Below are 11312 nucleotides of genomic sequence, written 5' to 3'. Positions count from 1 at the left end.
TACACATTAATAGCACGTGTGTTCAAGTGTGAACACAACGTTTGTCTGAATGTTTGAACACAGCTCGCTTAAAATTATTTCAAGTTACTGCACGTGTTTTTGAAAAACCGTTTTGACTCCATTTGGAACAACCGAGCATGTGCGCATACGCAAGTTTTACTTGTAATAAATGAACTACAAAAAGGTATGTTCTCCTTCAAGTCGCAATTGTCATATGTGTTGTGCTAGGAGTCACCGAGAAAAATCGATATACAAGTCACAAAAGGCAAATAAAATAAAACATTTTACTAAAGCAACGCAAAAGTAGTCAAGTAGCAGATACGCGGGAGTGAGAAAAAACTTACTATTATCAAAACGAAGGCTTCGAAATGTTAAAATCTGAATTCCAACATCAGTTTTGGGTAACGAAAAAGGCCGTTCAAAGAAAACTTGGTGAGAAAGCAAACAAACATCAAATATGGTTCGCGAAGAAGATCAAAAAATCCATCTGTAATCTTTTGTTTCTACCCTATCCAATGAAGGTACAAAGGAGGATGAAAATATCGTATCGTCGGATGGGGAGCTTGACTCGAAGATAGAACTATTCCGATCGGTGGCCGAGAGCTGCAACAAGCTGTACCGCATCATTGACCAGTACCAGGAGCGGGTATGCATTCTAGCGCAGGAGGAAAACTCGTTGGGAAAATTCCTACGAGAAGTTAGCAAAGAAAGCCCTACGACCGGTAAGATGATGTCCACTACCGGCAAAGCGATTTCGTATTGTGGCCAACAGCGTATTGCCGTTCGAGTACCGTTGCTGCGACTGCACCACGATGTGCAAACGTTCAAGGGGCGCGCAATAGCGGACACCCACCATACGATACAATTGATGGAGAAGGAACGAACCGAGTACAGGGCGGCATTAAGCTGGATGAAATCGGTCAGCATACAACTGGATCCGGACACAGGCCGTGGCCTAGAAAAGTTTCGAAAAGCCCAGCGACACGTGAAGGGCGCGAAGACAAAGTTTGATAAATATACACTCGACTGTTTGGAAAAGGTAATCATTGGTGTTAACACCAGGATAGAAGCCAGATAGATTGTATAGATTGATCCGCTAACTGTATCATTTCAGATTGACCTCCTAGCGGCAGCGCGATGTAACATGTTTTCACATGCACTCGTTGGATATCAGAATGCCATCCTTCAGTTCGCCAAGAAAACAGACGAAACTTATAAAAATACACTGAAAAGCTTGGCAAAAGATCCTCACTATAATTTCTCTATACTAAAGGAACTCACGCAGGCAAATCCGGACGAGGAGGAAAAAGAAGAATGTCCTAAGGTTGCAAAAAGGGAAAGTCACGACCAAGCTGATGACGACCAAATGCTTTTCTTTAAGGTACAATTTTGTTGTTTGTTCAAATTAAGATGTTATCGTATAACCAAGCTTTTTTTACAGGATGAATACAAGGACGATGTTGAACCACAGGCTCAAAAGCAAAAATCTCCAAAAGAGAAGATTTTAAAAGACGTAGCGTTGGAAATTGATTCACTTCTTTCCGGTGTACCGGATCTTAGTGATGGGGGTGCTGTTGAGCATAAGAATGTCCCAGATGGCAGCGCTGTGGATCTGCTTGGACTGAGTTTGGACGATGAATTTTCCGACTTCATGTCCACTCCGGCACCATTTTTGCCTTCAACCCTTCTCACGAATTGCAGCCTCATCAACTCAGGCCTGGACTTTGAAGCGACAATGCCACCTGCGGACAGGACGGCACTATTTCTGCACGATGAACAACCGAGTACTGGGGAAACAGCTGGTGCAGGCGCAAAATCATCCGAAAAAGCGTCGGATATCTTCAATAGTTTGTTGAACAGTTTTTCCAAACAAAGCGCCGCCAGCACAGTGTCATGCGGGAAGGTGGCAAGCGAGGAAAAGAACTCGAGAATTTCTAAGACGACGACTAAAGATCTCAGTGGATGGTACCAACTTTTCGCCGAACTGGACCCTCTTTCCAATCCAGATGCAATTCCGTCCAAGTCGGACGCGCCACAAAACAGTATGTCGGCTTGAAATTGTGTACGGGAACAACGGAAGGACGAGGAGAATGCATACAGAGCTGTGTTCTGCTATTGTTTTCGCTTTTGTTCAATGTCTATCGTTTTCCGTGTTATCCACAAAAGCCCGCATTACAGCGGTTGCAAAATGGTTAAGGGCGTATATTTAATTATTATTCCATGATAAATTGCAACTATTTGAAAGCCATTAAAATAAATTGTCTACTTATATGCAACCCAACCCTCGTATTTCAAGAGCCTCTTGTTTCGGATGCTACTATGTCATTTTTAGTCTAAACTAGTGAATACTGTTACATCTTTTATTATGGTCTGTTGATGTGTTTCCTTCTTCTTTCCTATCGCAACATGCACATGATTGGTCAACATTGCTGACCAAACTGTTCGGCACGTACACTCATCACCCTACAACAATAAAACAAAACAACGATCACGTACACTCGTCTCATCTCGGGGTATCGTTACGGAAGCTGGTTCGTGTCCAGATGAAAATGCGGCATTTTATCAGTTTTATACAGTTGATGGTACAGATATATAGAAATCAGAGTTTCCTGGGTACCTTTGGTACGGGCAGACATATTCACATTAGACGGAAGATAGATTTCGCGATAGTTGACTGGTACAGTAAAGCATGCTTTCGACGTGTTTTTTCTTCATTCTTTCAGCTCACCTTCCTCCTTGCTCCATATCTTGCTCTGTAGGGGGACAAAGTCCACTGATTTTTTTAATCTCATATAGTTTCCTAAATAAATTAATAAAATTAGAGTAAACTTAACAAACGCCCTGCAACACTGGTGACACTGTATCGTTATGCGAGACCTATGATCTCCGTTTAAGTTAAGTTGCTTCTTTCTTTTCCTCAATGGCCTGTGCTGTTGGTGCTTTTTTGAATCGAAAATCAGCACGGTAAACTGTAGCCGTTTTGCTTCGTTTTGTTTTTTGTTGACTCAATTTTGAACTGTCTTTTTGTCTTACTCGATAACCAATCAACCTAATCAACCAATTTGTTCATGATGTTTAATCAAACGTACCTGCTTCATTGTATGGCGCGAGTGAGTTGAGTATGCGATTCGTACTACATGGGTGATGATTTTTCTGTCGAGTAAAATCGGCACGTGCTTGCTGTAAGAGATTTGTTTCCCGAAAAACGAGGCCCTCTTCTTCGCACGATCGTTTGGAATGGGATGACGAAAGAAAGATGACGGATACAAAAAGATAAGACGGAACTTACGGATTTTGCGAAACAGGAAGGAAGGAACGGACACAAAACTAACAACAACGAGCGGTAACAAAATCAATGGTCTTCTGAGTAGTCAAACCTTAAAATTTCATGCCGTATGCTGGAACGAAAAGTCAATCGAACGTAAATAAAATATTGCACCGCATAGAAGACTGAGTACACTTACTCCTCATAAAACTGCGAGTCACGGGGTGTCATGCGTAGCAGTTGTTCGAGATTGTCTAGAAAGCCCCACTTTCGCAGTATCTGCCGCCGACTGCTTTTGTCTAACAGATTTCGTACCACAAACACAGCTCCCATCTGTAATTTATTGTCATTAGCGACCTAACCGAAAAAGAAGAAAACAAAAGCTACGTAAAGATGTGCCTTTAGGTTTAACATCATACACCCGGTTCAGCTCACCAAAAAGTCGCGAATCTTTTTGACAATCTTTTCGTCCTGCAACACGTAATCCTTTTCCCGGGCGCCAGCCGTTATGTTACTTATGATTATTAAAGCTTGCTCCTTCACCTCCGGTGGATGTGGATCATCTAGGACGAGGCTTACCTGGGAAATGGAAAACAAATCGTGAAACACGTTTTGCAAACGGATCCATCTTTCGAGTAAGACTCACCGCTCTCAATACTTCACTCGAGTGCTCCGACATGATCGTCTCGATATGAAGAGTTTTGCTCAGCAAATTTCGAAGCAACCCGAGTGTTTTCATTATGACACGCTCGTCACGATCGCCCAGCAATTGAAATATTCTATCCATTCCTAGCTTGTTGATAATTTTCGTTTTAACATGCTGTTCGGCCTATAAATAGAAGGAAATGAGCGAACGCGTTGAATAAACCGAACTTTTTTTTAATGGTAAATTGCTACTTTTACCTGAAAAGCCATGTTCATTAGAGCCCAGCTTCCGTTTAACCTTAATGCAGGATCGACATGTTTGGTAAGTTCGCACAGCATTTCTACTGCGCCGGATTCGAGCATAGGTTCCTTGGCAGGTGAGAATTCTAGTAGTAGGTTGCAAATCGTCGACGTGACCACGGTTTGTAATTCCAGAGAAGGATCGCCAACCAACAGATTCATCAGTGGACGCCACACAGAATGATCCTGTCGAAGGAAGATTTTTTTTGTTGATGAAACAGAAGTAAATATGGCTTACATTAACGTTTACCTGAAACGTAGTTCTAAGTAACTGCACGGAACGGGAGAGCGAATGGAGACATCGAACAGCTGATAATCGAACCTGAAATTAAGGAAATTTTAGTCTTATTTCTATTTCTTATTAAAACATCAGAAAAGCCATACCTCCGGGCAGCAGTCTTTTAAACCACTAAGAACCTCTTCCATCAGCCCCTCCATCTCTATGATGCGCTTTCGAATTTCTTCGTCGTTTGCCGCAAGTGAAGCGAAACATCGGAACGCACCTTGCCGGGACAGGACCGAGGGACATTTGACCAGGTTTGCCAAGGACGCAATCAAATGGTTACTGATGGCCGCCAACCGTTGAAGTTCGGAGTCAATTTCCGCCAGATAGGCTAGCGTTTCCGCTGCCGTTGCGCGCGTGTCCTCGTCGAACTCGTCCGAACACAGCCGTGCCAGGCAGGGTAAAGTTTTGTACACGATCCGATAGTCCTCGGCCGGCAGTGCTCCGGAACGATGCAAATACGTGAGACACCGACTGGCGGACAGTTGTACTTGTACATCTCGTGTTCGGGAGAGCAGTGCTGTCAGGATATCTAGAATCGATCGCTCGGCGTGGTAAGTCGAATGAACAACGTTAGAGACCGACTTGTTGGTGAAGCACATAGCGGCCAAACATTTCAGGGCAGGTACTTGCAGCGTCGTGTTGTCCGATATCATGAGGCGGGCAAGAAATGGTATCACTTCTGCCTGGCACAAATTCTTCTGCTGATGGGAGGAGTGACAAAGGGGAACAAAGATGTTTACAACGTACGCCTGACAGGAGAAGCTACTTTTTGGCGCAGCGATTTCTAAAAAGAACAAATAGTTAATAAGTTTGGCTTGTCCCTGAGCGGCCTTTCTATTAGAATTACTCACGAATCAAACGCTTTATGTTGTTGATGTCCGAATGAATGAGGTCTAATGGAGCGAACGGATACTGAACTATCGTCTGTAGCGCTCCAAGACAAGTCTCCATCAGCCGTTCGTCCGTGCAGGGATCAAAGACGATCGCTATTAGCACCTCGACAGTGTTGAAGCGCATCAGCGAGTGCACTTGCGATTCGGTGCCTTTGGCTAGCGAACCGAGGACGATACCGGCATCGATGCGCAGCTGTAGCGGCTTGTTGGCGTTACACAGCAGCCCAATCAAACGCGGCACAATTCCTTGCGAGATGATGGAACCTTTCTTCTTGTTTGATCCGATAACCGCATTCTTGAGACACACAATCGCTTCCTGGCATTTGCAGTTTTCTTCCGAGTACAGCTCATCGATGTACGATCGAGAGTTTTCCACGTCCTGTAAGATGACAACAAAAAAGAAAAACGGTAAAGCAACAATGAGATACAATAAACATCACCAAAGTGTTTCACAATAGTCAACGATGAGCAATAAAGGGGAAAGTAACAAGGTTGCCTGTTTGTTTATGAGTTCGACGCAGTTGAGGTTATACCAAAGGCGGATTATAATACTGTATTTGTCATCCATTTCTTGACTATATGCATGAAATGCACTTCTGCGCGACCTTATTGTTTCCATTGAATGCAGTTATGGTCGAAGAATTGATCAACTGGCAGCAAATGAGCACATCAACGTTTACTACACTCTGGCCTTTCGAATCGAGAATAGGAACTACGCACCAATTGTGCCGGAACCGCGGAGTCCGTGCTTACCATGAAACAAGTAAACGGCTCCATGCCTGTAGCTGACGATCAGAGATTGCCGATGTTTTGCACTGTTTGCGGACCGAAATCGGTGGCTAGTGGGACAATTGGTTGTTTAACAGAGAGCAGTAAAGGTGGCGGATTATTATTATCACGGTGCACCACGGGAATGGAATCCAAAACACACGCAATTTGATTTTTCACATTTCTCGTTTGACAGCCGACGAAGAATCGGCTAGTTTGTTTGCGCGTGCATGTCAGTCTAATGACAAATGGAAGGATTTGCTATAATAATAAAAACTAAATTTTAAAATATTGTTAGCTAAAACTGGGAAATAAACGTATGAAATTAATAACAAAAAAATTATGAACGCATGTTTAGTTTAGCATAATAGAGAACAGATAAGCGAAATGAAATGCAGGTGGCTTTAATTTTAAAATGCAAATAATTTGGATCACTGGTTGTCAAACCAAAAAAAAGATGGCACCTGGTAAATCAATCATTTTGGTAAACACGGACAAACTTCTATTCCACGTCACTTTCGTCAGTATTCCGCAAAATATTCGGGTAGTTTATATACGACAACAATCCTACATTAAAACCGAAATAAACTTACTTTCTGCTTGTTGGCGAAATAAGCTACAATGAGCCGACAGAATAACGAAGTGTCGGAGTTGATCGATGTTGAGAATGCATTTTACATCGGCAATTACCAGACATGTATCAACGAGTGCAACAAAATTTCGGTATGAAAAGAATATATAAAGAGGCATTATTCAGATGCATGTATCTCCAGTTTCTGTTCAAACATTTTCTTGTTTAAATTCTTTATCTTTTAGAAACCATCCCTGGAGAAGGACGTCTATATGTACCGATCCTACATCGCCCAAAACAAATACCGTGTTGTTTTGGACGAAATAAAATCCTCTGACGAAACGCCTCTGCTTGCATTACGATATCTGGCAGAGTATTTATCCAACGCCACTCGGAAGGAAGCAGTTGTTTCAATCTTCGATGAAAAATTCCAAGGCGATATCAACGCTGTGGATGTTATCTGGATCATTGCTGGAGCAATTGTTTACATCAACGAAGAGTCTTATGAAACTGCCATGAAGTAAGTAACCTGAGATACAGCCGACAAATCCTTCTGCTAAACGGAATCCTTCATCCTGGAACAGAATTCTGGCTGGTAATTTCAATCTGGAATGCATGTCGTTGCATTTGCATTGCCTTTTGAAAATGTACCGCGTCGATTTGGCCAAACAAGTTTTCGCAACTATGCAAGAAAAGGATGACGACGCAACGCTCACCCAGCTGTCCCAAGCTTGGTTGAACATTCAAATTGTAAGTACTCCATGTTACACGTTGATCAATTCCGGCACCGTTCTACAATACTTTTTTGATTCCGTTTCCATTTCAGGGGGGCGAAAAATTACAGGACGCCTACTTCATCTTTCAAGATCTGTGCGATAAATTTTCGCCGACCCTTCTATTGTTGAACGGTCAAGCGGTTTGTTACATCGGCCAGCAAAAGTATGACGACGCGGAGCAAGTTTTACGCGAATGTCTGAACCGCGATCCAAACAACTACGACACCCTGATCAATCTTCTGGCACTATCCCAGCAGAAGGATAAGAATAGCAGTCAGTTCAATCGTTATCTGTCCCAGATTTTGGATGACCACAAGAATAGTAGCCTCGCAAATGCGTACAATAAGCGACAGTCGGAATTTGATCGCCTTGTGCTACAATTCGGTCCATCGAATACAAAACCCGTGGATGAAATAGTCGCCTAATCTTTCGGTAGGAACGTTTATATGTCGTGCTAACTTATCCGTAATTCCACAACGTCGTAATCGCTACTATGAAATAATATTCCAGGAAGTTGCAGAAACATTGATTTTAATATATCCGACTTTGACTAGGATTTTTGGTGCTCATTTCATCTAAGAAGCTATTTTCAGCATTTCGTCCCTCCGCTGTTGCAGTTGAATCAGCTGAAACAAGTGAAAAGGCAAATAAGAATCCATTCACCTACACCTGCAATTTTTGTCCCTTACCTTTTCCTGGTGTTTTTGTTGTACAATTTCACTGGCCGATTTCCTATACCCTTCGCTGTTTATCGTCGTGAGGATTTTTTCAATCTCCAACTCTAGCTTTGCTAGCTTCTTTCTGGTTCCGTCTAATGCTGATTGTGACTGGTGCAAACCTTCCGCAACGATACCGATTGTACAGTCATGACTGGCGGCAGATTTAACCGTCATGTTTACTAAATTAAATGTATTCTCCTCTTTGTGTAGCACGACCGCAATGCAATGCGTAAGCTGCTGGACCGTTTCTAGCTGTGTGCCAAGTAACTCATGTAGTTCATGGCATTTGGCATAAATGTGTGCGATGGGATTGTGTTTCCGCGCAATCGGTGTAGTATGTTCATTTTTCGTCTGCCTGATGTGCTGGCAAATATTCAACATTCGTTCGACCTTTTGCTCCAGTACGGTATCGATCCAGGAGACCGCTTGGCTTCCATCTAAAGTATAGGAAGCAGGTAACGGTAAATGCCCCAGCAGTTCCTTGGCAAGGAACGGAGTAAAGGGCTCCATATGGCAAAGGCCGACAGATATACAATATTTTAAAATGGCACTCTGTAGGGCCGCAGTTTTCGAGTCTTTCGAGTTCATGTAGATTTTGGTCGTTTCCTAAAAAGGATAAAAAAAGTTTTAAACAACGTATAATACTTTAATTCGGCAAACGTATACAGCACTTACCAAATAAATGTCACAAAAGTTGCTGTAAAAGAACGTCTTCAGTGCTGCTGTTGCGAGATGAAAGTTGTATCCTTCAATACCTTCTCTACACTGCTTCACGGCGTATCCGAGGCGACTTAAAATCCAACGATCCATAAGAAGCATAGTTTCCCGTGTCTCATGACCTATCGTAGGAGCATTTTCGCTCGGTTGGCACCGGTTTAGGCAACCCAGCGTGTAGCGTGTTGCTTGCCAAATTTTGTTAAAGAATAGTTTGTTCGTGTGTGCTTCCTGAACGTTGAAATGGATGAAGTGATTCTTGATGTTCGAAGAGCACAGTGTGAAGCGGAGCGCGTCAGTCCCACACTCGGGGATTCCGTTAGGAAACATTTTACGCTGACCCGCAATAGACTTCGAAAGTTCTACTTCTGAAAGCACCCCTTGCCTATACGCCTCTTCAGCTTCCTCCCGTAATCGGTCCAACGTTATGCCATGTACGACATGATCCGGTTTAATTACGTTTCCGAGACTTTTGGACATTTTGCGCCCGAACTCATCGCAGATAATGCCATGAAGCAGAATTTTCCGGAACGGTAGCTCGTTGGTAAGCTCCTGTCCAAGCATTACCATACGGGCGACCCAGAAAAAAAGAATATCATGGCCCGTTTCCATCAGCTCCAGCGGGTAATGATCGGCACTTGTTGCTCCCGGCCATCCATTCGTTGAGAATGGCAACAGAGCGGACGAAAACCAAGTATCCAGTACATCAGTATCCTGTTCGACAGAATAGTCTTCGTTGCCGCCCGACACACTGGCTAAATATTTGTCTTTTGCTTCAGTCATCGACCGTGCCGCAATCCAATGCTCGACGGGAGTGCTACCGTGGCGTACGCAGTAGGCAGGAATCCTATGACCCCACCAGAGCTGCCTTGAAATACACCAATCATGACAATTCTCCAACCAACGAAACCATTCTCGCTCGAATGTTTTAGGGATTATTTGTAGATCACCATGCTCTACGGCTTTCAGTGCTCGATCAGCTAACTTTCGACATTTCACAAACCATTGGGGCCGCAACAGCAGTTCCACTACATCTTTGGATCGCGAGCAGATCGGTAGCACCATCGAGTGGGGCTTTATACCACGAAGCAGCGAAAGCTTTGAAAGATAATCCAACAAACGCTCCCGAGCCTCGTACCGTGGCAGACCAGAGAAGGGTCCCATGTGCTCCTGCACTATTCCTGTCTCGTTGATGACCTCTATACTAGCCAGCTGGTGCTTGCGGCCCAGTTCAAAGTCGAAGCGATCGTGGGCTGGAGTTATTTTTACCGCCCCTGTGCCAAACGATTGATCGACCGATGTATCAAACACGAGCGGTATTTCTTCCTTTCGAACCGGGTGCCATAGGAAGGTCGATTTGTTTCGTAAATGCGAGTAACGTCCATCATCTGGGTGTACAGCTACTGCCACATCTCCCAGAAACGTTTCCGGGCGCGTGGTAGAGACAACAATTTCCTCCGTCGAGCCCTGTACCTTATACGCAATATCCACCATTCGACCAAAGGTTACCGGCCGCTCGTATCCCGGTACGCTCAATGCCGTCGGTCCGTCGATTTCCACGTTTTCCACCTCAATGTCCGATATGGCCGACTCCAAGCTACAGGACCAGTTCACCAGCGTTCGATCACGATAGATCAGACCTTTATCGAACAGTTGCACAAAGGCATCTTTTACAGCAATTGATTGTTGCTGGTCCATTGTGAAATACTCTCTGCTCCAATCCATCTTACAGCCCATCTTCACCAGTGCGTTCCTTATGCTGCCCTCTTTTTCCATCTTCCAGCGCATCACTTCCTCCAGGAACTTTTCCCTGCCCAGATCGTGTCTGGTAAGGTTCCGTTCTTTTAGCAGCCTCTTCTCGACCACCACCTGGGTCGCTATGCCCGCATGATCCATTCCCGGGATCCATATCGCACGGCGACCATTATTATGTGCATACCGAACTAAAACGTCCTGGATGGCACATGTTAGTGCGTGGCCAAGATGGAGTTCTCCAGTCACGTTTGGGGGAGGAAGTAGAATATTGAAGGATTTCCCACTACAAGGCACATGGTGTTCCGTAGAAGGATGTACAGTTGCTGATGTCCTTGATAAATTTTCTATTTCAACTAGCGCTGGCTTATAGGCGTGGGCGATTTCTGTTGATCAAAAGAATCAATTAACAAGGAAACTCCACAGTTTACCATTTTCCAACGTCGACCATACCTCGATTGGAACCATATGCTCTTACTTTAATGAATGTTGTAATACGAGCACTATCGGCCCAATACTTGCAGTAAATCGTAGCCGAGGGTCTTCGCAACAAGCGGATCATGGTATATTATTTGTTATTTAATCGAAAACGGTACAACATCACAAGCCGGCCGCAAGAAAAC

The 11312-nt window shown here is 44.0% G+C and overlaps 4 protein-coding genes across 4 annotated transcripts; 2 read left to right on the top strand and 2 right to left on the bottom strand.

Annotated features, from left to right (window-relative positions):
- The first annotated feature begins 368 nt into the window (after window positions 1-368).
- On the top strand, window positions 369-2129 carry LOC131281549 (islet cell autoantigen 1). The gene is made up of 4 exons (XM_058310891.1): window positions 369-432; window positions 522-1039; window positions 1115-1381; window positions 1442-2129. The coding sequence occupies exons 1-4, from the start codon at window positions 369-371 to the stop codon at window positions 2054-2056; spliced, it is 1464 nt and encodes a 487-aa protein (XP_058166874.1). The 3' UTR covers window positions 2057-2129.
- Window positions 2130-3057: 928 nt separating this feature from the next.
- LOC131283210 (armadillo repeat-containing protein 8-like) lies at window positions 3058-6284 on the bottom strand. Its single transcript, XM_058312753.1, has 9 exons — window positions 6143-6284; window positions 5348-5768; window positions 4595-5280; window positions 4461-4532; window positions 4169-4396; window positions 3912-4094; window positions 3701-3844; window positions 3465-3622; window positions 3058-3398 (listed from the first exon to the last, which is right to left on the bottom strand). Exons 1-9 carry the CDS (start codon window positions 6164-6166, stop codon window positions 3353-3355), a joined length of 1962 nt encoding a protein of 653 aa, XP_058168736.1. The 5' UTR covers window positions 6167-6284; the 3' UTR covers window positions 3058-3352.
- A 494-nt stretch (window positions 6285-6778) lies between these two features.
- LOC131294966 (coatomer subunit epsilon) lies at window positions 6779-7934 on the top strand. Its single transcript, XM_058323023.1, has 4 exons — window positions 6779-6880; window positions 6974-7248; window positions 7313-7478; window positions 7555-7934. The coding sequence occupies exons 1-4, from the start codon at window positions 6779-6781 to the stop codon at window positions 7927-7929; spliced, it is 918 nt and encodes a 305-aa protein (XP_058179006.1). The 3' UTR covers window positions 7930-7934.
- Window positions 7935-8002: 68 nt separating this feature from the next.
- Window positions 8003-11251, bottom strand: LOC131294598 (valine--tRNA ligase). Its single transcript, XM_058322644.1, has 4 exons — window positions 11143-11251; window positions 8899-11075; window positions 8194-8829; window positions 8003-8130 (listed from the first exon to the last, which is right to left on the bottom strand). Exons 1-4 carry the CDS (start codon window positions 11249-11251, stop codon window positions 8080-8082), a joined length of 2973 nt encoding a protein of 990 aa, XP_058178627.1. The 3' UTR covers window positions 8003-8079.
- Between the last annotated feature and the right edge of the window lie 61 nt (window positions 11252-11312).

Source organism: Anopheles ziemanni, chromosome 2 (genome assembly GCF_943734765.1).
Source record: "Anopheles ziemanni chromosome 2, idAnoZiCoDA_A2_x.2, whole genome shotgun sequence".
Taxonomy (NCBI): Eukaryota; Metazoa; Arthropoda; class Insecta; order Diptera; family Culicidae; genus Anopheles; species Anopheles ziemanni.
Note: the sequence above shows the minus strand (reverse complement) of the source record. Positions and strands in the feature narration are given on the sequence as shown.

Excerpts from the sequence above, each read along its gene's own strand:
- LOC131294966 (XM_058323023.1), top strand. The coding sequence starts at position 6,779 with ATGAGCCGACAGAATAACGAAGTGTCGGAGTTGATCGATGTTGAGAAT. Across the intron at positions 6,881-6,973 it reads ACGAGTGCAACAAAATTTCG|AAACCATCCCTGGAGAAGGA; the intron begins GTATGAAAAGAA and ends TTTATCTTTTAG. Across the intron at positions 7,249-7,312 it reads TCTTATGAAACTGCCATGAA|AATTCTGGCTGGTAATTTCA; the intron begins GTAAGTAACCTG and ends ATCCTGGAACAG.
- LOC131281549 (XM_058310891.1), top strand. The coding sequence starts at position 369 with ATGTTAAAATCTGAATTCCAACATCAGTTTTGGGTAACGAAAAAGGCC. Across the intron at positions 1,040-1,114 it reads CACTCGACTGTTTGGAAAAG|ATTGACCTCCTAGCGGCAGC; the intron begins GTAATCATTGGT and ends GTATCATTTCAG. Across the intron at positions 1,382-1,441 it reads ACCAAATGCTTTTCTTTAAG|GATGAATACAAGGACGATGT; the intron begins GTACAATTTTGT and ends CTTTTTTTACAG.
- LOC131294598 (XM_058322644.1), bottom strand. The coding sequence starts at position 11,251 with ATGATCCGCTTGTTGCGAAGACCCTCGGCTACGATTTACTGCAAGTAT. Across the intron at positions 11,076-11,142 it reads AGCATATGGTTCCAATCGAG|AAATCGCCCACGCCTATAAG; the intron begins GTATGGTCGACG and ends TTTGATCAACAG. Across the intron at positions 8,830-8,898 it reads ACTTTTGTGACATTTATTTG|GAAACGACCAAAATCTACAT; the intron begins GTAAGTGCTGTA and ends TATCCTTTTTAG.
- LOC131283210 (XM_058312753.1), bottom strand. The coding sequence starts at position 6,166 with ATGGAGCCGTTTACTTGTTTCATG. Across the intron at positions 5,281-5,347 it reads CAACATAAAGCGTTTGATTC|AAATCGCTGCGCCAAAAAGT; the intron begins GTGAGTAATTCT and ends TGTTCTTTTTAG. Across the intron at positions 3,623-3,700 it reads AAAAGATTCGCGACTTTTTG|GTCGCTAATGACAATAAATT; the intron begins GTGAGCTGAACC and ends TTTTTCGGTTAG.